Source organism: Setaria viridis, chromosome 9 (assembly GCF_005286985.2).
Source record: "Setaria viridis chromosome 9, Setaria_viridis_v4.0, whole genome shotgun sequence".
Lineage (NCBI taxonomy): Eukaryota > Viridiplantae > Streptophyta > Magnoliopsida > Poales > Poaceae > Setaria > Setaria viridis.
Window position 1 is genome coordinate 50,743,635 of NC_048271.2, and position 23,233 is coordinate 50,766,867.

The 23,233-nt window shown below is 48.1% G+C and overlaps 2 protein-coding genes across 2 annotated transcripts in view; both read right to left on the reverse strand.

Moving 5' to 3' along the window:
• The window catches only part of LOC117837566 (beta-glucosidase 6), a 27,694-nt gene extending 12,554 nt beyond the window's left edge, over nucleotides 1–15,140 (reverse strand). The window contains exon 1 of the mRNA XM_034717256.2: nucleotides 14,615–15,140. Coding sequence (XP_034573147.1) covers nucleotides 14,615–14,776 — 162 coding nt within the window. The 5' untranslated portion in view covers nucleotides 14,777–15,140. The remainder of the gene's footprint in view (nucleotides 1–14,614) is intronic.
• Nucleotides 15,141–15,278: 138 nt separating this feature from the next.
• Nucleotides 15,279–19,934, reverse strand: LOC117837568 (probable mitochondrial-processing peptidase subunit beta, mitochondrial). The gene is made up of 9 exons (XM_034717259.2): nucleotides 19,147–19,934; nucleotides 18,339–18,503; nucleotides 18,113–18,250; nucleotides 17,877–18,028; nucleotides 17,643–17,751; nucleotides 16,790–16,888; nucleotides 16,483–16,548; nucleotides 16,174–16,281; nucleotides 15,279–15,739 (listed from the first exon to the last, which is right to left on the reverse strand). Exons 1-9 carry the CDS (start codon nucleotides 19,813–19,815, stop codon nucleotides 15,653–15,655), a joined length of 1,593 nt encoding a protein of 530 aa, XP_034573150.1. The 5' UTR covers nucleotides 19,816–19,934; the 3' UTR covers nucleotides 15,279–15,652.
• Between the last annotated feature and the right edge of the window lie 3,299 nt (nucleotides 19,935–23,233).

Consider the following 23,233-nt stretch of genomic DNA (forward strand, 5'->3'; position numbering starts at 1 on the left):
TTGAGGATGACTGGCATTTTACTGCGTGTGTGGGTGCGTGGAATTTTGAAAGTGTCCGGCAGATGTGCCGTGCGCTACGGCGGACGGGGAGTCCGGTAGCGATAAAACTTGGATCCTTTGTGTAGGATCAACCCCACTTGATATATTGTGTACTAAAATGTTTTCATGAAACTGCTTTGAAATGGATCCTTGCATGTGTCTAAAATTCAGCTTTACTGCAAATAAACCATAGCTTATTTCCTTGATTATTCATGTGCATACTCTGTTGTATCCCCCTCCGTGGATGGGGTTGGACTTGCTGAGTACTTTTGTACTCACCCTTGTGTTGTTACTTCAGAGGAGGATCCGGACTTCGTCGCCGAGGACTTCGAGTAGGAGGTTGCGTCTGCACCCAACGCTGCCTGCGGTGTTGGCCCTTTTGCAGGATGCTTCCGCTGACGCTTAGCTCCGATTGCAGCCCGGAGTCCGACTGGACTGCAACTTGGATTTGTGTTGTTATCGCTTTAGTCTTGCTTTGGGTGTGGCTTGCCCGCCCGCTCCTTCGGGAGCTGTACAGTTTCTGAACTATCTGTTGAATAAATGTGTTATCAGCCTCCTGGGACTGATAATTTGGATCACATTTAGTCTCTACTTATGTGGGGACGCTTCAGGTGGTATCAGAGCCGTCGTTGGCCGTAGGACGTAACCATTAGGACCGGAAAAGCCTTTTTGACCAAATTAAATGATTTACAAAATTTCTTGCTACCCCTGCTCAATTGCAAAACTGATTTACACCCCGATTCTTTCCAGATGGCCGAAGAAGGATGGACCAACAGCCACTGCCTGGAGGAGCCCGGTTTTCCCAGGTTGCTGTTCGCCTGCATGGACCGCCTCGGAATTTACGAGCGCCCGGAGTACTCCAGCAGGGAGTATGAGGACCGTGGGACTCTCCGGTGCGAGATGACCATCTTTGTGGGCAGGAGCAGCCGCTTCCCCGACATTCAGCCTTGGAATGTGTCTGCCACTGGTTTCCGGCGGAAAGACACTTACCAGGCGGCAGCTCGGAAAGCCCTGCGCTACCTGTGCCAGATCTACGAGCGGCACATCGGACGTACACCGATGAGGTTCTACCCGCTTGTCAAGAAGAACCGCCCGGTTTGGCTGGCCCGGGTGAGGACTTTGGAAGGACGTGGACAGCGCGAGGATGACCCCACCGTGCTCCATATGGCTGCCTACCTCCTCACTTTGGATGAACTCTGCGATGAGCAGGCCGCTCATTTGAAGCAGCAGATCCGCAGAGCCGAGGACGCCGAGATTATGGTGAGGAGGCTCCAGGTGAGATTGGCAGCAGCTGAGGCCCGAGCCGCGGCCGCCCAAAGCAATGAGGCCCTCGCCATCGAGGCCCTCAAAGAGGCCGAGGACCGGCACGCGCAGGCCCTGAAGGAAGCCCACCGCTCGAACCGCACACGGAGGAAGATGCGGATCGTGGAGGACGACGAGGCCCCAGTATTGGATGGAGTTCCTGTTGCCCAGGGGTCCGGGAAGCGGAAGAGCCCCGATGCCACACCAGCACCACCGCCTTCGGAAAGGGACTCTGAGGTGGCCGATGAGCTCCCTCCCGCGGGTGGGACCCTGAGAGATGAGGTGCTGGCCCTCCTGATTCCGCCAGAAGACCACTCCGCGCAGTGTGCAGATTCATCCCGCGAGTAGAGTGCCCAGCCCAGAGTTGCCCGAGGGAGTGGAGTCGTCATGGTCCGTGGTCCAAGTTGTACTCCTGAAGCTGTCCCGAGTCTAGAGTTGTACCCTCCCTAGTTGTGTTGTTGTACCGATCGTGTAGCACGTGTTTTGGCCCTACCCCAAGTGTTGTAACCGCCCCGGCAAAATAATAAAATCATTTGTGCTTGTTGTTTGTTAGTCTGTGTGTTTGTCGACAGGAGGTGGATTCTGTCTCTTCGAAAATTTGAAATAATTAACTAAACATCACCTTAATATCCAAATCCAAGTCTCATGAAAGTTCGCTCAATCTGCAGATGCCTCCCAAGCGTGCCACCAGGATCTCCCCGAGTCAAGCACGTGCCACTCCCAGTGCAGAAAGACAACAGGAAAGGCAGGGACCACCACCAATAGTGCACCATGAGGAGCAGGAGGTGAATCAGCCCGAGGGCAGGGGAGAGAGTCAAGTGGGAGCACAGGAGCCACCGCCCCCACCGGTCATTGACCTGGTACAAGTCATGAACAACCAGACCCTTCTGCTGGAAGCCTTGGCCAATGCCATCACTCGCCAGAGGCCCCGCGGACAGGGTATGAATGAGAAGCTGACAGACTTCCTCCGCACCAAGCCACCCACTTTTGGCGGGTCCATCAACCCCCTGGACGCAGATGACTGGCTGCGGGTCATTAAGAGGAAGCTAGAGCCATTCGGCTGTGAGGGCAGGGACAAAGTTCTCCTGGCTGCACTCCAGCTCACTGGGACTGCTTTAGCTTGGTGGGAGAACTACTGCACGGCCGCCCAGGATGCCTCCACTATCACCTGGGATGAGTTTGTGACAGAGTTCCGCCGCTATCACATTCCTGCAGCCACCATGAAGCGCAAGGCGGATGAATTCCGTGAACTGCGCCAGGGCAACAAGTCTGTGGAGGAGTACACCTATCAGTTCATGGAGTTGGCCCGCTATGCTCCAGAAGAGGTAGACAAGGATGAGAAGAAGCAAGACATGTTCAAGAAGGGCTTGAACGCAGAACTGAGGACCCTGCTTACCCCTCAGATTTACCCTGACTTCAACACCCTGATGAACATGGCCATTTTGACTGAGAGAGCCAAGGCAGATGAAAGGAGAGACAACAAGCGCCGGTTCCTGGACAGCAAGGCCCACCAGCAGGACAGGTTTCAGAAACCAAGAAGCTTTGGTTACCCCATGCCCAGGTCCCAAGCTCCTATGCAGTACCGGACCCAGTCTCAAGCCTCCGGTTCCCATCAGACCAATGCCCCATTCAGAAGCCAGAACCCTGTCAAGGCCCCACAGAACAGCGCCAGTCAGGTCACCAACAACGGCAGGGCATGCTTCAACTGCCGTGAGCCAGGGCACTTCATTGCCAACTGCCCCTACGCCAACAAGCCGGCTGCATCAGCCTTCTCCAACGCAGTGACTGGGCCAAGGGCAGCAGTGTCAGGAGCCAACCGTGTTCCCGTCCGCAGCAACAACCCCGGCCACAACAACAACAACAACAACAGCCAGCAGATGAGGCAGCCCCAGCAGTCGTTTGGACGAGCCCGCGTCAACCACATCAGCGCGCATGAGGCTCAGGAAGCTCAGGGTGTTGTACTCGGTGAGTTTCTAGTCAGCTCAGTATTGGCAACAGTACTCTTCGATTCTGGAGCATCACATTCATTTATATCATCAAGCTTTGTGGATAAGCACCACATACCTATAGTACTACTAAAGGTACCCCTAATAACCCGGACGCCTGGAGCCGACATCCAGTGTCGACTAGGTTGTTCCCGGGTAAGGATCAATTTAAGTGGGGTAGAATTCCTAGCAGATCTAGTAGTACTTAAGTCTAAAGGAATAGATGTGATCCTTGGAATGGATTGGTTAAGCCTACATGATGGACACATAGGATGTGCTGATAAGGTAGTGCGCCTAATTAATCAGGATGGCGTACAAGTAACTTGCCACACCCGGGGAAGTGGGCCTGACCCAATGGTTTTTAACATGGAAGCCAAAGCCATAGAAGGAGTTCCGGTAGTGAGTGAATACCCGGATGTTTTTCCTGAGGAACTACCTGGAATGCCCCCGGATAGGGATATAGAGTTTGTGATCGACCTTATCCCTGGAACCTCCCCTATAGCCAAGAGGCCCTATAGAATGGCAGCATCTGAGTTAGCAGAGCTGAAGAAACAGCTAGGTGAACTGCAGCAGAGTGGCTTTATCAGACCCAGCTCATCCCCGTGGGGAGCCCCAGTGCTCTTTGTCAAGAAGAAAGATGGAAGCATGAGGATGTGCGTGGATTATCGCGCACTAAATGAGGTCACTATCAAGAATAAATACCCCCTTCCCAGAATAGATGACCTATTTGACCAGTTAAAGGGGGCCAAGTATTTCTCCAAAATAGATTTGAGATCAGGGTACCACCAGCTCAAGATTAAGGAAAGTGATATCCCGAAGACAGCTTTTGTTACCCGGTATGGCCAGTTTGAATTCACAGTGATGTCCTTTGGACTGACCAATGCCCCTGCTTATTTCATGAATCTCATGAACAAGGTGTTTATGGAAGAGTTAGACAAGTTTGTCGTGGTCTTTATCGACGACATACTTATTTACTCCAAGAGTGTCCAAGAGCATGAGCAACATCTGCGAGTAGTGCTGGAGAAATTGAGAGCCCACCGACTTTATGCTAAATTCAGTAAATGTGAATTTTGGCTAGAGAAGGTGGCATTTCTTGGACACATCTTGACTGCAGAAGGAGTAGCAGTCGACCTCGAGAAGGTGGAAGCCGTCTCCAACTGGCAGCAACCCACCAATGTTAGTGAAATCAGGAGTTTTCTTGGTTTAGCTGGGTATTATCGGAGGTTCATTGAGGGATTCTCCAAGATAGCCCGACCTATGACAGAGCTACTCAGGAAGGACAAGAAATTCAATTGGACCGAGGCATGTGGGAGGAGTTTTCAGGAACTGAAGAGAAGATTAACGACCGCCCCAGTGTTAACCCTACCGGATATCCAGCGGGACTTCGTCATTTATTGTGACGCTTCTCGCCAAGGGTTAGGGTGTGTCCTGATGCAGGATGGAAGGGTAGTGGCTTATGCCTCCCGTCAACTTAAGCCCCATGAACAAAATTACCCCACCCATGACTTGGAATTTGCAGCCGTAGTGCATGCCCTCAAGATCTGGAGACATTACTTGATCGGGAATAAGTGTGAGATTTACACTGACCACAAGAGCCTAAAATACATCTTCACCCAACCAGATCTGAATCTAAGGCAAAGAAGATGGTTAGAATTGGTCAAGGACTATAATCTGGAAATTCACTACCACCCCGGTAAGGCCAATGTGGTAGCGGATGCATTAAGCAGGAAACCCCATGGGCAGATCGGACCTAAGGACCCCCACTTACAAGAGGAAATGGCCCGATTAAATGTACATATCATCCCTCAGAATACCAGCCGCAAGCTAAGTGTTCAGCCTACCCTAGAAGAAAGAATCCGAGAGGCCCAAGGCTCGGACCCGGACCTGGTGAGGATTCGCAGGCAAACCGGAGAAAACAAAGCCCCAGACTTCAGAGTGGATGAAAAGGGAACCTTGTGGTACAAGGATAGGATTTGTGTACCCAAGGAAGGTGAATTCCGGCAAACCATCATGGATGAGGCCCATAACTCAGCATATTCCATCCACCCGGGATCCACCAAGATGTACATGGACTTAAAGCAGAAGTACTGGTGGAACGGGATGAAGGCGGACATAGCCCAGTTCGTCGCTCATTGCGATACTTGCCAAAGGGTTAAGGCCGAACACCAGAAGCCAGCCGGGTTACTGCAACCACTACCCATTCCAGTTTGGAAATGGGACGAGATTGGCATGGATTTTGTAGTGGGATTGCCCAGGACTCAGAAAGGGAATGACTCCATATGGGTGATAGTGGACCGACTCACTAAGGTTGCCCACTACTTGCCCGTACGGACCACCTATGGTGGAGAAAAGCTAGCGAGGCTCTATGTGGACAACATAGTGAAGTTGCATGGTGTACCTAGCAGAATTGTTTCAGATAGAGGGACCCAATTCACCTCTAGATTCTGGAAGAGTCTCCATAAGGCTATGGGCACCAAACTAGACTTTAGTTCAGCTTATCACCCCCAGACCGATGGCCAAACAGAGAGAGTAAATCAGATCATGGAAGACATGTTGAGGGCTTGTGTCCTTACTTATGGCAAGGATTGGGAGCAGAGTCTACCATATGCAGAGTTCTCATACAACAACAGTTACCAAGCCAGCTTAGGCATGTCACCGTTTGAGGCTCTCTATGGAAGAAAGTGCAGGACCCCGTTGATGTGGTCAGAAGTGGGAGAGCGCACCCTGGTAGGACCTGCCTTTATTAAGGAAGCAGAAGAGCGCGTAGCTGAAATACGAGAGAAGTTGAAAGCAGCACAGTCTAGACAGAAGAGCTACTCAGATAAGAGGAGACGAGAGTTATTTTTCAGTGAGGGGGACTTCGTGTACCTTAAAGTCTCTCCGATCCGAGGTACCCGGAGGTTCCAAGTGCAAGGGAAGCTGGCCCCTCGGTATATCGGACCATACAAGGTGCTAAAAAGAATTGGAGCGGTAGCCTACCGTATCCAGTTGCCCGAAGAAATGTCGGATATCCACCCGGTGTTCCATGTATCCCAGCTGAGAAAATGCCTGAGAGTACCAGAAGAGCAAATACCGGTGGAAACCATAGATTTGCAGAGAGATCTGCGATATCAGGAGGTACCCATCAAGATTCTGGACACAGTCACCAGAAGGACAAGGAATTCAGCGGTACGGATTTGCAGAGTCCAATGGAGTAGGCATGGTGAAGAAGAAGCCACTTGGGAACGCGAGGATGCGTTAAGGAACGAGTTTCCCCATCTGTTCAGGATTCAGCCGAATCTCGAGGACGAGATTCAATTTAAGTGGGGTAGGTTTGTAACGCCCGTAAAAATACACCCAATTAAATCACTCGTTAAAAATGCATTCCAAAATTTTTCCGACCGCTGAGCTCCGTCAAATCATTTCCTTTCCGCCGGACCCGCCGTCCCGGCACCCGACGTCGTCAACCCTCTTTTTCCGTTCCCCGCAAATTTCGCCGCGTGCCGGATGGCAGACCGCCGTGCGTGCCCGCAACCATTTCCGCAGTCGCCGCCATCTATTTCTTTTTCCTTCTTTTCCTTCTTTCCTTTTCTTTCATTTTCCTTCACTATCTTTTCTCCTTTTTTTTTTCCTCGCACCAACAGCTCCTAGCTTTCTTTTCCTTACGTACTGCATGCATGCATGCATGCATGCACCGTTTCCTTTTTTTTTTATTTTCTTTTCCTCCGGGAACTTGGTGCTGGCCGCATGCACCATTTCTTTTTTTCTATTCTCTTTCCCCTGGGACTTGGTGCTGGCCGCATGCACATGCGCCTGGTTCTTTTCCTTTCTTCCCCCTGCTGCATGCTCCAGTACATGTCGCATGCTCCAGTGTATGTCCCCTAGTGCCTGGCTTTTCTTGGCGCGCGTGCACTTCCCTGGGCCCGTGCCTGGCCCCTGCACCTCTACTGTTCGCATAGCGGCTGCACGCCACCTCTTGCTGGCCCCGGTTCCACCTGCACAACGCACGCACCCCAGCACACTACTACCTAGCGCCCAGCTTCTTCCTCGCACGCGCCCATGCTCATCCACGCATGCACGCGTTGCGCCTGGCCACTCCCGCGCCGGAGCGCGCTCGCTCCTCCGCACCAGTTCGCCCGGCCGCGCCCGCGCGCCTGCACTCGCCCGCTCGCCCGCGCCCGCCTGCGCACCGCACGCCCGGCCTTTGGCGCCTAGCGCCTGGCCGCACACGCCGCGTCGCCGGCCGCCGGTCGCCGCCGTCCCACCGCACGTCACGCCGGCCATCACCTCGGTGGACTCCCTGTGCTCCTCGTCGACCGAGCCACCACGCCATCCACGAGGACGTCCACTCCGGCACGCCACCGGCCGGAAGTCCGGCCGCCATCATTACCTCGGCCCTCGCCCGCCCGTGCGCCGCCTATAAAAGGGGGGGAGCCGAGCCTTCACCTCCACACCCTCACCACGAGCACCTTGCCTTCCTCCACTCCCACCACTAGAACGCCGACGGCCATTTCTTCTCCACCTCCTGTTGCCTCCAGGAAGAAGAAGGGGTAAATCCCTCTCCTCGCGATCCAACCCACCAATTTCCCTGATTCGCGAACAAGTCCTCCCACCATTCCAAAAATAATTACAGATAGGTCCCTACTCTCGCGGTTCAGTCCTAAACCCCGTTTTAAAAGCCCCTAATACTCCTTTAACCCGTCATTTCATGCGCCAAATTTCCTCCAATCCACCCCAAATTCGACCACAGCCTCCTCTCATATATTTCCGCCGAGGCATATCAAAATCCCACAAAAATACCCTTCCTACCTATTTTCCGTTCATGTTTTCTGTTCGGAGCTCATCGGGTAAAACCCTTTTTCCTTTTATTTATTGTGTGCTCGTTTGTGTGTGCCGTAGATCGCGGAGTACCCGAGGAGGAGCGCGAGGAGGAGTTCGACCGCGAGCCCGAGCCCGAGGACCAGTACCGCGAGCAGGAGCTCCCGGAAGGCTTTGAGAACGGCAAGTCCAATCTCACCCTTTGATGCATATTTTAATACCCAGTTTTTTTTCAGACACAACCTATTGGCCTGTTTTATAAAATGCATATTGTTTTATCGCAAGACATGGTTGGATAGCCACCCCTTGATTGTTATGACTATTCCTTGTTGTCCCATATTTATCTCTAAATATGAGTTGCTCTGTTTAGATGATAAATACTGCTAGAATGCTTAGGAACTCATCATCCAAATTCAAACATGACTACACCTGTTTACTCGGAAAATAATGTATGAGTATGTTTAACTGAGGAGTTGGGTTTTCGGGTGTAAAGAGAGGTGGTGGATGAGATGGATGGGTGTTTCTTGTGTGGAACGCCGGGTTGATGGGCTCGTACCTCAATGGTTGAGCAGTGTGGGAGATATCCATCTTGTCATGACTAAGGACCGAGTTGATGTGTCATCCTGCCTAATTCCATCATCGTACAACCACTCGACCGTTGTATGGGCAACGGCTTAGCATAAACCCCACTAGCTAAACTGCTAGGCTTCGGGTGTGCTGGTGAGCAACGGGAGGCCTTGGAAAAGGACTAAGCTCTTGGTGACTTAGGTCCCGGTTACGGCCCCGTGGATGGGTTGCTAACCCCTTGAGCGCTCTTGTGTTGACTAGTCAGTGTTGGCTAAGGTGGGTAATGGCTTTGTTAGGATCCGTACCGACACTAAGGTGATCGCGATACGGTACCCTACTTGTGGAAAAAGTGTACAACCTCTGCAGAGTTAAAACCTATCCGGGTAGCCGTGTCCACGGCATTGGACGAGTTACGGCTCGGTCACACAACTAGCTTTTGAGGATGACTGGCATTTTACTGCGTGTGTGGGTGCGTGGAATTTTGAAAGTGTCCGGCAGATGTGCCGTGCGCTACGGCGGACGGGGAGTCCGGTAGCGATAAAACTTGGATCCTTTGTGTAGGATCAACCCCACTTGATATATTGTGTACTAAAATGTTTTCATGAAACTGCTTTGAAATGGATCCTTGCATGTGTCTAAAATTCAGCTTTACTGCAAATAAACCATAGCTTATTTCCTTGATTATTCATGTGCATACTCTGTTGTATCCCCCTCCGTGGATGGGGTTGGACTTGCTGAGTACTTTTGTACTCACCCTTGTGTTGTTACTTCAGAGGAGGATCCGGACTTCGTCGCCGAGGACTTCGAGTAGGAGGTTGCGTCTGCACCCAACGCTGCCTGCGGTGTTGGCCCTTTTGCAGGATGCTTCCGCTGACGCTTAGCTCCGATTGCAGCTCGGAGTCCGACTGGACTGCAACTTGGATTTGTGTTGTTATCGCTTTAGTCTTGCTTTGGGTGTGGCTTGCCCGCCCGCTCCTTCGGGAGCTGTACAGTTTCTGAACTATCTGTTGAATAAATGTGTTATCAGCCTCCTGGGACTGATAATTTGGATCACATTTAGTCTCTACTTATGTGGGGACGCTTCACGACGGTGCTGGTGAAGCAGCAGCAGCACCTGCTGATCTAGACATGGTGAGCAGCAGCACCAAGAGGAGCCATTCCACTACCTCTGAATGTTGGAAGGACTTTGAAAAGATATTCAAGGACATCAATGGTAAGAGGGTAAGGGTCTCTGCCAAGTGCATTCATTGTGGCACTTTATACGCTGCTCGATCTTCTATTGGCACTGGCCATCTAAATCGGCATGTTGAGAAATGCCTAGTGAGGAAGTCAAAGCTTCGTGTTTCCTAGTCTTTGATCTAGTTCAATTCGGACGGAAGTATCCGTCACTGGGATTACAGTTCTGAGGTAGCTCGTACTCAGCTATGTTGAATGATTGCTAGACTTGATCTTCCTCTTAGCTTTGGTGAATCTGCTACATTTGAAGAGTACATTAAGCTTGCTCATAATCCTAAATTCTCTACTTTCTCTAGGCAAACGACCACTAGAGATTTTAGCAAGTACTTTAATGATTGTCATGCTAACCTTATTGAATCATTACCTAGTGTTTCATGTGTGTCTATCACTTCTGATATTCGGTCTGGTAATGCTAACAAAGATTACCTTAGTGTTGTTGCTCATTATGTTAATGTTGAATGGAAATTAGAGAAGAGGATAATTGGTTTTAGGCTCATTGATGAAAATCACAATGGCTAGAACATTGCTGACCGTGTGACTGCAGTTCTTGAGGAGTATGGTTTGATTTCAAAGGTGTTTTCTGTTACTTTAGATAATGCCTCTGCTAATACCAATGATATTGAGAAACTAAGTCCTAAATTATCTGCTTATGTTGGTAAAGTGTTCTTGCATCAGTGTTGTGCTTGTCATATCATTAATCTTATGGTTAAATCCGTCTTGCATCATATTAAGCAATATCTTGAAGCATTTAGAACTGCAATTTGTTTCATCAATTCTTCTAACCAGCGCATTGTTGCATTTAAGAGATTCTACCTTGCTATGAATGTTCATCCTAGAAAGTTTGGTTTGGACATGGATGTCAGGTGGAACTCCACGTACCTCATGGTTAAGCATGATCCCTTACAGGCAGACATTTAATGTTTTCATTGAGACTAACTATCCCGGGGGTGAAAAAGATCCTTTATTTTTGATAGAAGATCATTGGACTGTTGCAGAGAGTATGTTATCATTCCTTGAACTGTTTTATGATTCTACTGTTGCACTTTCTAGTGTTTATTATCCTACATCTCCACTTATGTTGCATCAGCTTATTTTGATTACTAAGCATCTAAAATATTATGAAAATAGTGAAGTGCTTAGGCATGTAGTTGTTCCTATGAAAGATTAGGATCTTAAGTAATGGATGGATATTCTAATACTTTATTCTATTGCATTTATCTTGGACCCTAGAGCTAAATTGAAAGGTTTTCAAAATGTGCTCGGATTGTTATCTAGTCTTACTGGTACTGATTATTATGCTTACTTCCCTGATATAAGAGTTGAACTTTCTACTGCATTTAAGCTATATGATGACAAGTTTGGTGCAGTTAAATTGCAAAGGCATCCACCGCCATCCAATTCTGGGTAAGAAAAATAATGCTTGGGATGACATTTTTTCAAGTGGTGGTGATGTGATGTATCTGCTTTTGGACTTGGTGATGTCCCTAGTACTTCTTTCTCCACCTCCTCCTCCCGCTTTGCCTCCTGCTTTGTCTAGAAGATCATCTGCAAGTGCTTTGCTGCAAGCACTAAGCACTTGTGCAACTAGTATGGGTATTGGCTCTGAACTCTCTATCTACTTGGACAATGACACTGTCACCCATTTTGATGATAGCTTCATCATCTTGAATTGGTGGCACGAGCATAAACGAACTTATCCAGTTTTGTCAATCTTAGCTAAGTCTCTACAATATCATCAGAGTTTGCTTTTAGTACATATGGCAGGATAATCGAGGACAGGCGGCATCGATTGAGCTCTGAGATGGTGGAGATGATCTCTTGCGTCAAGGACTGGGAAGCTGCAGAAGCAAGAATTCAGAATTTGGTGGAGGATCAGGAACTTGAAGATAGTTTTGCTAATTTGTATCTAGATGTTCATGGTGATTCAGATGTGTAACTCAAACTTGGTCTGCAATAACTTTAAACTACTTTAATGTTTATTTGATTGAGCTGGGCAGCACTCTTTTTTTCTATCTAGGGTTTCTCACGAGGTGTGAGTTTTACCTAGATAGGTTTTTAATGAGGCAGCCATTACACCAGCTCAAACTTTTCAAATATTTCTCCTATCTTTGGTTGTGAATTCTGTGGTTTGGATGAAAAATTTTGCATCTCCTTAACTTGGAGTTTTGGTTGAGTTTTGCCTGGTCTATAGTGCTTGGCCTGGCACTAACACGGTAGTGCCAGCCGTGCTAGCGGGCCGACCCGGCACGATAAAAAGGCCATCGTGCCGTGCGTGGGTCAACACAGGGCACAAAAAAGCCATCGGACCTATTCATACCAAGCCAAATCGGGCTAGTGCCGGACGGCCCATCTAACCATCTATAGCGGACCGTGGGTGTGGCACCGTCTCCCCTATCCGCCGTTCACTAGGGTGGACGTCTCCTCCTACGCCGTGCAACCCGATGGATGCATCCTCGTCAGTACCAGGAGTCACGCCACCGGGGCCACGGCCACCTTCATCTTTGACACCAAGCAGTATGTGTGGAAACCATACGGTGATTGGGTGTTGCCCTTCACCGGCCGTGGGCACTACGACCCGTCCCTGGAGGCCTTTGTCGGTCTCTCTCCAAAGACCCGGAGACCCTTGGGTACCTCTACAGCTGCACCATGGCCAGCACCGGCACTGGCGACACTAGCAACAGACTGCACCCTTCCCCTGATTGGAAGTGCAGCAAGGAGACGGTGTACAACAAGAACCCAGCTGAGAGGCATGTAAGTGCCACCCTTGTGCACATGCGCCGGGGCAAATTCTGCCTTGTGGAGTGTGTCTCCATTGATGACGTTAGGGCTGATCAGGAGCTCAGGGAGACGGGGGCTGATCAGGAGCTCAGGGAGCCGGGGGTCGTTGATCAGCTCTGGCAGGAGCTCTGGGAGCGGCAGGAGGAGATCTGGGAGCCGGAGAAGGAGATATTGGAGACGGAGGATCCAGGAAGTGTGCCTCGTTGCGGTCGCTTTATGTATCGTGTGAAGACCTTCTCCCTCAGGTATGACGCGAATGGAGACCTGAAGCTTAAGCACTGCCGGGTTCGTTGCTACAGCCTGCCTCATGAAGCATCAACTGATTTCCTCCTGCAGGATCCTGTGGCATTTTGGCTGTGAAATGCTAAAATCATGAGATAATGAGTTCCTGTTTTCATTCAGGTGTGACTTTTGCGTCTATGTTTTAGTCTGGTGTAATCTCAAACTGTGTTTTTTGTGGATCCAGTGTTGATAGGTGTTGCTTTTCTATGTGTTCACTTAGTTGTTAATGTGTTGCTTTTAATTCAGTGTGTAATCTCAAGTGTGAACTAAATGTTTTCACTCAGGTGCTAATGTGTTGCTTTTATATGTTTTAATTTAATGTGAACTATGATTCTGCGAATCTCTTGCTATGTTTTCATCGTACAATTCGCAACGACAACGAGGCCTTTTGTTTTAGCTGTGATTTTTGCAGTTCTGTGAATCCCTTTGTTTTAGCTTTGATTTTTGCAGTCAGCCTATGCTATGTTGCTTTGTATAATTAGGCTTTCTGAAAAGCTAATGATGGCATCTAATGGTCTTGTGATATAAATTCACTCCGTTTTAATATTTTGTGTCACCATGTTAGCTTTTGCAGCCCCCCGTTGCAACCAGCCAACTACAGGTCTGAAAATGAAATTAGATCCCAGGAACAATACAACATATCTCTAATGTAAAATCACTATCTTTTATTTAGCAGAAGTTAATATGAGGTTTGAGTATAAGCTAGAGTATTATGCTGATATACAAGGTAGGAGGAAGCGTAGATCTCGATCGGAAATTTAGTGCTATCTGAACAATTGTACTGCAATGGAACTGGTGGCAGCTGAGAAGTGGTGTCTGGTGCTGTAATCATCTGTTTGACTTAGAACAGAAAATTCATCCTGCCCGGGAGTCGAGATCACAGGCTGTAGTGGCTCGTATTTGTGGTTGTGCCAACGGCCACTATTGCCGCGTCCAATTTCTTCGGATGTCCCTGGCATGCATGGCACGCGATGATATCTTTCTGCATCTCTTTTTTTTCACCCTTTTTCTACCATCTAGACTTTAGGCTGGCAGTAGCTGGTACCAGCGGCGCTCCAGTAGTGGCGTGGGAGTTGGGACTCGCGTCGAATCATAGAGGGCTGAGTCAACGCGGTAGCACGCAAGTCGACTTCTTTTTTTAAAAAAAAAAAGAAGAAGGGAAGAATTGCCGAGGGCACCTCGAGGAGATTGGATGATCAAAGATGATGGGCTAGGCGTTGGTACATCCAGTTTCGTTTCGTCAAGACCCCAAGCAGGCAGTGCCTGTCTTCTAATGAAAGGAAGGCTACAAAAATTGTGACCCCATAGCAGGAGTCAGGAAAGCACAAAAGCCGGCCAGCCGGGGAGAAGGAAGGAAAAACGCCCGGATGAAATGTCGTGTCTTTGCTGAGCTTATGGTATGATCGAAAGTGTTGTGTTTGGGTGGTTCATGCCTTCATGGGAAGAAAACCACACAAAATTTCTATGGTAAATTGTTAGAGAGACAATGGCGTCTTCAGCCCCTAGCCCCTATCTTCCCCTCTATCTAAATCCTACGAAAATCTTGAGGTCCTGCTCCCCAAGAAAATGGTGGTGCTAGATATAACTAGTAGGAGGATGCCAGCAAAAATGGAAAGGAGCCACCAAACCTGATAAGCGGAGGCGGCTGTGCCGAACACAAATCCCTCTGGGAAGCTGCCCCTCGTCAGCTCTCCGCCGCCGTACGCGGTGCACCCTCGCAGGGACGCAACGAGGAGAAGAGACAGCGGCGCCAGCAGTGCCACGAAACGCCCGCTCTCCATACTTCCCATGAGCTGCACGAGCGAGAAGGGAGAGGGGTCGCGACGGGGGGGAGTTTGTGCTCTCAGGCCCTAAATATGTGACCTGCCCAACCAATCCTCCTATTTCATATTCCTCTTCCAGCTGCTTACATGTGTTCAGAACGAGAACCAAATGTTTTTTCTTGGAAGTAGCAAGCAGTTCACGAAGGCATGGCTGCCGGTCGCTGCTGAGGAAAGGCTGGGGACAATTTGCAGATACTGTAGGCTGCATTGGTTGCAGGCAAAGCTGAATATGTTTTGAGTTTCGCCGCTTGTTTAAACGAAGATAGAAATGCGGAACACCTCTAGCAAGATTGACACCCGCAGCAAGTGCTGTTTCGCAGGTGCCTGACAAGCAATCACACAATGTGCAAGGCCGGGACGGTACCACCTGAATCGCTGATCCTTCAAGACTCCAGAGTACAGTGATACAGAGATCACTGTGGAAAGAAGACAACAATTGTATTGGGAAAAAAGGAACCCACCAGAGAAGTTAAAAATTTGCGCAGCTGCCAAAAATAGCAACGACGCAATATTGTACTATCTTTACATATAACAGATGCTTCATAAAGTTATTTGCCAAAAGAAAATTATCTTCCAACAAAGATGGAATTGTAAGGGTCATGATTCATCGTAGAAAAAAAAACACCGGGTGGCCACTCAAGTCAGCCACGTCAGTTGAGCCTGCCTATCATTATTGACAGATTTGTTGGTTTGGGACAAGATTTTGAAAAATAAAACATACTCAAAAAATTCCTCCACTCCAGCACGTAATGTGCAATGCAGAGGGCCATAATATACTGACGCCAAAAGCGGCAATTTTATCTTGTTTTTGCAGACTGTAAACATGGTACACCCGTACATGATCTAGTAGCGGAGCAAGTAGGTCCGGCGTCTGAACCAGTTGTAGTCTGGAAGTCCCTTGATTGGTCCCATTGCAGCAATTGCAACATCCTGGAAGCAGAATTTTCAGGCAACAAAGGAAATTTCAGTATTATACAAGTTGCTTTCTACAGCTTTCAAAGAACTAAAGAAAATGCAGATGCTCTAATTTTATTTTTCCCAAACAGAGATGGTTAACAAGGTAGTAGCATTGAGATGGATAAGCATTCTCTTAGATCATCCAAATGATTTTTTGCACACATAAGCACAAAATGAGACCATGCATTCATATCACTAGATGTCTAGCAAAACAAAAGGCATAATACAATTTATGGTAGCATCTGCTTCGCAATAAACAGGCACCTAAAGAAAATGAAGCCTCAGAGCAAACAGCAAAAAATTGGCCTAGCTTTTAGCACTTAACCAGAGGCTGAAGCATTAAATTGGCTGGTATCAAATCTACATTTGAATATGCTGAAAATTCTACAGAATGAAATTAACAGTACCTGGTCAAAGATGAAGCGATTTGCAACACGCTTCACAGTGCTTGCATCAACTGCATCTATTCTTGCGAAAAGCTCAGGGGCAGGAATTCGTCGGCCATAGGTAAGCAGCTGGCACAACAGGAGGAACACAAATAACTTGTAAGGCACTAATACTAATAATAGGATAGACTTTATCAGTCCTTCAAATTTCAGCCCTATGGACTCCAGACATTGTATCAAACCTTATTGCTTTCAAAAAGCAGAGTTAATCTCCTTTCAAAAAGAAAATCGCATGATTGTTTTCATCGCAAGAATAGAGCCAGATAATACCTGACGGCCAATGTCCTCAACAACAGCAGTGGAACCATCAAGGTGGAGTTGGATTGAGGACTTCAGCTGAAAGTGGCATAACAAAAATAAAATGAAAATGTGACATGGCTGAAACAATCCAATGGTTGATTCATATGTCCCAGTGCATAAATGAAAAAAAAAATTGTCATCAGCCAGTGATTGCTCTCTATCTTCATCACTAAAGCCCCAAAAAAGGAATCAGCACGGAACATGCTTAGGATGCAGTGCTTGAGTAAACTGAAATTCAATTACAGGCAAATCAAATCAGCACTCATCAAACAATCACCTGATTACGAGCACGAATAACATCTTCTTCCGTAACCCGGTATGACAATTTGCTCATTTCTTGCATAATTGCAAAAGCCAGATCATCCAAGCAATCAGCCTGCAAAACAAGGTCATGTAAGATCACCAGAGTGGAGAAAACATTTAACATACGATTAAAATAAAAGGCTCACAAAGAGAGTAAAAAAAACTGCATAAGAGACCCATTACAACAAGATTACAATACTACTGAATAAGCAAAAGGAGTTCACAACAGATAAATGGGAACCAAAATTGATTTATGAGCAATGAACTACAGCACGGGGGTACACTTCATCCTTAAGCACACATATCCATGATTTGCATTCAACAACAAATCGAAAGTCTTATTTGTCTTAATATCAGGCAGTAGATTTACCAAGCTCATGTGGGGCCTCAACTATTAAAATGGAAATGGAAAACAAAGGCCCCTCTATCATTCTATTTTTACACGAAAAAAAAACTTTCAATTTGGTACAGAGCTGCCACAGCGAAGGGCAATATGACATGCTAATTGATTATTTCCACTAAATGCATGCATTGTTGTCACCAAGAAACCCAACTGCTACAGCTTGTGTGGAGCTTACAAGTTTACGTGAGCTGAGAGCATGCAGATGCTGGAATAGAAACAGGGGAGGAAAAGCACAACTGCAAACAGCATAAATATATCCATGCAGATGGTACACATCTTGGGCCTTTTGGTATCTTACCCATCTCTTTCAAGAAATTTAACAATTATTCTGGTTGTGGAGACATGTTTCTTTTATACAGGGATAAAACACTAGTTTAGGCAATTTATGTCAACTTCTACTCAAAGGTAGAAATGCAACACTAACCTTAGCAACAGCATAGACACCAAACAGACCAGTGTCCTTATAATTTGTGTTAAAAGCCATTACGCTCTCAGCAATGTCATTGATTGCTGCCCTTTGTACAAGCTCTGAACTGTAACAGTTAAGCATAACATAACAGTGATATGGTCAGTGGATAACAACATTGCAGAATATGAAAAAAGAAGATGGTCAAAATGCCAGAAAGGAAGGAGAAACAGAAAAACAAGAGGAACTGACCCCATGTGCTTTCCCCCACCAGCATTCTTGTTCCATGAACCAAGCATTGATTGCATAACCATCAATGCAACAGAATCAGGATCTACCCAGGATGCTCCATTGAAAGCAACAGCAAATTGAGCAAGGGGCATATCATCATCAATGATTCGAACCTAATGAAGCATAAAATGATAAGATAAATGTGTGTTCATGACGAATAGCAGAAATAATTGTAGAGTGAAAATGGCAACACGCACCTCAGAACCAGTAAAAGAGGCTGGTTCCTTAGCAACCAACATGCTTGTTGTTGTAGGGTCAGTCGATAGCTTAGTGAACAACTTTTCTGCCTGCTTCACAATGTCATCGTGATTAACATTACCTGCAGCAGTGATGACCTGAAAACACACAGAAGTAGATTCATCATACTCCACCAATAACAGGAACATAAGATGGCACATATGCATATTTTGAAATATCCTATACCATTCTAGGAGCTGTATAATGAGTTGCAATGTAGTTCTCGAGGTCCTCTTTGGTGATTGACCTGACGTTATCTGCCGAACCCAAGATTGGTCTGCCAAGGGATGTATACTGGAATGCAGTTGCATGGAGATGATCAAATATAACTTCCTCGGATTGTCCCTCGACCTATACAAGATAGAAGCAGACAGAAGAATCATATTTCATAATACTGCCAGCCACTTTAGATAAAGCCTGCACCAATCAATTGTGCTACATTGAACCCCTTGACTAATCAATCAATATGAGGATTTGCAAAGCACAATCGAGTAAAATCATCAGTCCATCACTGAGGCATCATCGATAAAGTGCGCAAAGGATCAAAAACAAGTTGCTAAAAGGCTCGGGACAAAATAAAGTTAACAAATAACACCATGTGTTGAAGTGACCACGTATGCATCAAAAAATATTTTTCACCGTACTCTTTTTTTCATAGCCTCTCGGCAAGTTTAAGAAATGATCAGAGGAACAGATGCCTCACATAATGTTCACTTCCCTCACTCTAAAATTTCCAAACCCTTGCATTAAGAAATAAGTTGATTATGAATACTAGTTTTCTCTCTCTGATATAGCTTAAGGATAGTAGAAAATGCTAACAACAAACCAGAAGAAAGGCCTATTCATCAAACATTATGGAACCCGTAATGTAATGCATCTAATCTGAGTCAAATAAAACCAATACCATACTACCTAAGCTGGTCTATACAGCATAAAAACGAGAAATGTTGATGGAAACAAATACCTACAAATTATGGGGCATCAGGGGACATACCTCCTCCATCTCTCTTAGGATCACTTCGCGCTCACGCTCAATGCGGGCCTCATCGAGATTAGAGTTCTGCAAGATGTCAGCGAGGACCTCCATGGCACGGGGCACGTCCTTGTCCAGCACCTTGGCGTAGTAGGTCGTCTGCTCCCGCGACGTGTAGGCGTTGAGGTGGCCGCCCATGTCCTCGATCTCCTTCTCCAGCTGCGCGGCGCTGCGCTTGCCCGTGCCCTTGAACAGCATGTGCTCGACGAAATGCGCGACGCCGGCCGCCTCCTCGTTCTCGTACCTGCTGCCCGCGTCGATCCACACGCCGACCGTAGCCGTGCGCGCTGCGAGGGAAGACTCCGTGGCGACGCGCAGGCCGTTGGACAGCGTGGTGACGCGGGTCTGCGGCGCCGCGAGGATGGCCGTGTGGTCGGCGTGGGACGGCACGGGGTTGGCGTAGCGGAGGAAGCGCGGGTCCGGGTGCTCGAGGCGCCGGACCCTGGCGTTCACGGCCTCGGCGATGCGGTCGTACGGCATCACGGGGGCGCGCACCGGGGTCGCATCGGGGGCGAGGACGCCGGGGCCCGCGGCCACGGCCGTGGAGGCCTCGCGCGCGTTCCCGGCCGCCGCCGCGGCGACGGCCGAGCGGCGGCGCACCGCTGTGGATAGGATGCGGCGGAACGCCATCGCGGCGGATCTGATCCGGTGCTCTCGCCGGCGGCGGCGGAGGCGGAGATCTGACTTGGTTAGGGTTTGGAGTCCGGTGGATCGGGAAGAGATGGGGAGGAGAAATAGAGAGGGGGTGGGAAGATGCCTGGCTGCCAAGGGGGAAGGAGAAGAAGTGCTGGGTGCGCGTAGGCGTAGTTCACCTTATGGGGACCCACGTGTCATCGAGAGGAGGCTGTTCAAGCGTGGCATTACTGGGTCGGTCTCACTCTCGTGGAATGGGCTGGAAGTTTGGGCCATGCCTGAGCAGTTTTGGGCTACGGAGACTTGTTGGGCCGGTCCTTAAGTTAAAACAGAGAATGAGGCCCTATTTGGTAGGGCTTCTCAAAGTGCTTCTCCACCGGCTTTTGATGAAGCCCTACCAAAGGGTCAATTTCAAAACGGCTTCACCACCAAAGCCGAGGAGAAGCCGCAAAATGGCTTACACTAGAGAGGAGAAGCCGAAAAAAGTGGCTTCACCGGCTTCTCCTCTCTCTCCAAGTATTAAGTGATCATAAAATTACATATATTGCCATTGAGAAGCCGTTTTACCAAACGTTTTGCAAAACGGCTTCAGCTTCACTAAAAAAGCCACTCCACCGAAGAAGCCAAAGCCGAAGCCGTTTTATGAGAAGCCGAAGCTCTACCAAACGGGGCCTGAATGTGTTCCTTGTGATCTTTTTCAGGAAAAAAAAAAGGTTCCAGCTGGTTTCTTCCCTGTGGCGTCCTCCTTGGAGGCCGTAGGTGGAGAATAACCAGCGGATCGACGTCCGGGAGAGCTACTAGCCTAGTTATAATAGTTTAGGTTAGTTTTTGGTCCTCGGTGTTGTCGGTATGTCGGCTGCTGCCGAGCTTTGGTCCCTCTGAGCCATCTCCGGCGATTGCGGTGTTGGCAACGCATCTTCTGGAGTTGAGCTCGTGAGGGATGTAGTCCACAAACTTGAGAAATCGGGTTTGTGTTTTCATATCCCCTTCTTGAGTTTTCTGTTGTTGTCGGGTTGGGGTCGGCCATCGAGGTGCATGGCGACAGATCCCCTTCCTCGTGACGAAGATTTGGCCGATCGGCGTTTGCCAGCGCGTTCATCTTCTATACATCCAAAACAATTGAAAACACTTATCACATAGATGTATTACTTCTTACCCCTCACAACAGACCCTCTTGATCAGGTACTAAAATTTTGCGGAGGGGTGAAAACAACCATTTAAAAAATGGTTCTGCATTTTAGACGCTACTTTTTTTCACCGAGCGAAATCACTTACCCGCCCGTGTACCCGCATAAGCCCGTGCGTCAATCGCGCTTTGCCTCCCCTCGCGCACAGCCACGCCGCACGCCCGTAAGGAAATTTCATCACCCGATTGGCCGATCCCGGTGATTCCGCCGCCCCTCACCCTTAGTCCTCCCTTCCCCATCAGCATCACACCGCCCTCCCCCTCCTCTCCACGCTCCCATCCTTGCGGAGCGCGAGCACGCGAATCGGAGCTGCCAGCGGGTCCAGAAGCGGAATAGCAGAGGCAGCGGCCGTGAGCAGGGCAGGAGCGGAGTTGTTTCATTGTCCGCCGCTCCTCCAGCGCCTCCAGCGGAAGAACCAAGCCCCGATACGTAGTCCCCGACATTGGTGTTGGGCATGTGGCGCTGCATCTCCTCACCGCTCATGGTGGTTCTGCGCTGCCCGAGGCCAGTCAAGGACCAGGCGCACGCCGCTGTGCCTACCTCCATCGTGCTGGCCGTGGGCTCCTCTGCCGCTCCGCACATTCCTTCAACCTGTGCAGACATGCTCATCCCCGACGTCGTCTTCGTGCTCGTCCCCGACCTTTACCTCGCGGATCGCCTCTGCGTGGAGTGGAGAACCGCCGGACTTGGATTGATTCCAACTTTTGCAGGTAAGGAAACACACTCCTGCTAATCTGCATTTTTCATTCCTGTGAGACAATTCAATCGAGTTCGTTGTGAAGTTTGATCATCACGCATGAATATGATGAAATTGGTGACCCACGGTCATGTATGTTCGCGCGGGACTTGCTGATCTAGTCTGTAGTTGTTCCGCTCCTATTAGTATTGATCAACCATCCAGTTATTTGAAATAAATTATCTGGGATCGGAATACCCTTTTGCTACATCCCATACCCTCTTGTTATAGTCCCTATTTTAACGCCATATGGTCTTTTTTAGAGATCCGATCATTTAGTATAGATTCTCAATGTGACATGTATATATGTTGCACTTTGCAAAATACCAATACCAACAAATTCAGAATTATTTGGATCTCTCAAGCTGTCATTTCGAGACGAAGATTGTTAGTGTTTGCTTGCACCTCTGACCCGGCACCCTACATTCAGATCAGCTAATTGACTTTCTGGTAGGTGTGAGGATTTTAGGTTTAAAAATGTAAACTGTCTACAAACAGAAGCTCCCTTGCTGATTCTATCTTGCCAAAGTTTGGATTTCCTTTACCTCCATGGAAACAACACTTAGAGACGACGACACTTGTGGATCCGTGCTGCGTGGTTATAGATATTGATTCTGTTTGGCGTTGTCTCCTGATGCTGGTGTTACGTGGCACATACGGGTGATACTTGTATATATTTTGGATCTCTACCTCAAAGGCAGCGGATTTACTAAAAGAAGCATCAAGCCATCCTTCAGTTATGGCTGTTGAAACCAGCTTGTAAAAAAATTCTTTAGCGGATGGAATATCAAGAATCAGGTTATCAACACACTCATAATTTCAGTTTCAACATATTGGAAAGTTCGCAGGTTTTCAGAACAATAAAAGCATGACAGAAAAACTGCTGCTACTCAGTAAGTATAAGCTATAACCTTTACATTGTTCCTAAAGCATTTCACTGCCTTTTATGGAGGAAATTAAAGAGGCCTTGCTTTCATGTGCAGAGATCATCACGATTTTCTCTCTTTGATCCTGCTTACCAAGGAATGATGTGTATGTCTTGGTTAAAAGACTTCAAGAGAGGAAAATTCTTTAAGCTAAACAGCTCTTGCAATGCAGCATACAGATGGTGGTATATGCTGTGAATGCCAATACATGCCAACACAGATGAGGATATATGGAGCTAATCATATGGGAAACGGTGAAGCTGTAGGTAGCTTGATTTTTCTTGGCGGCTAGCCTGCTATATAAGGTAATACACAATTTTCTTGAAGCGTGCACTCTCCTGCCATGTTTTCCTATCGTGTTCGATTGTGGGAAAGCTAAGCGCATCGATCTGTACTAGGATCAGGGACACAGGAGGCATAGGTAACTGTCCATGGCAGCATGAGGATCTGGGGATATCTGATAAGACATTTTCTATATGACTTTCTTTTTAAATGTCATTTGGCTGCAGCACAAGAAATATGGGACATCAGAGCCCACCTGTAATATGTCCAACAATGGAAATTTA

Bases quoted from the DNA above. Each gene is read 5' to 3' on its own strand.
- LOC117837568 (XM_034717259.2), bottom strand. From the start codon at position 19,815: ATGGCGTTCCGCCGCATCCTATCCACAGCGGTGCGCCGCCGCTCGGCC. The intron at 18,504-19,146 runs GTATGTCCCCTG...TATCTTGTATAG, and splicing joins TCCTAAGAGAGATGGAGGAG to GTCGAGGGACAATCCGAGGA. The intron at 16,889-17,642 runs GTTAGTGTTGCA...CTTGTTTTGCAG, and splicing joins GTGTCTATGCTGTTGCTAAG to GCTGATTGCTTGGATGATCT.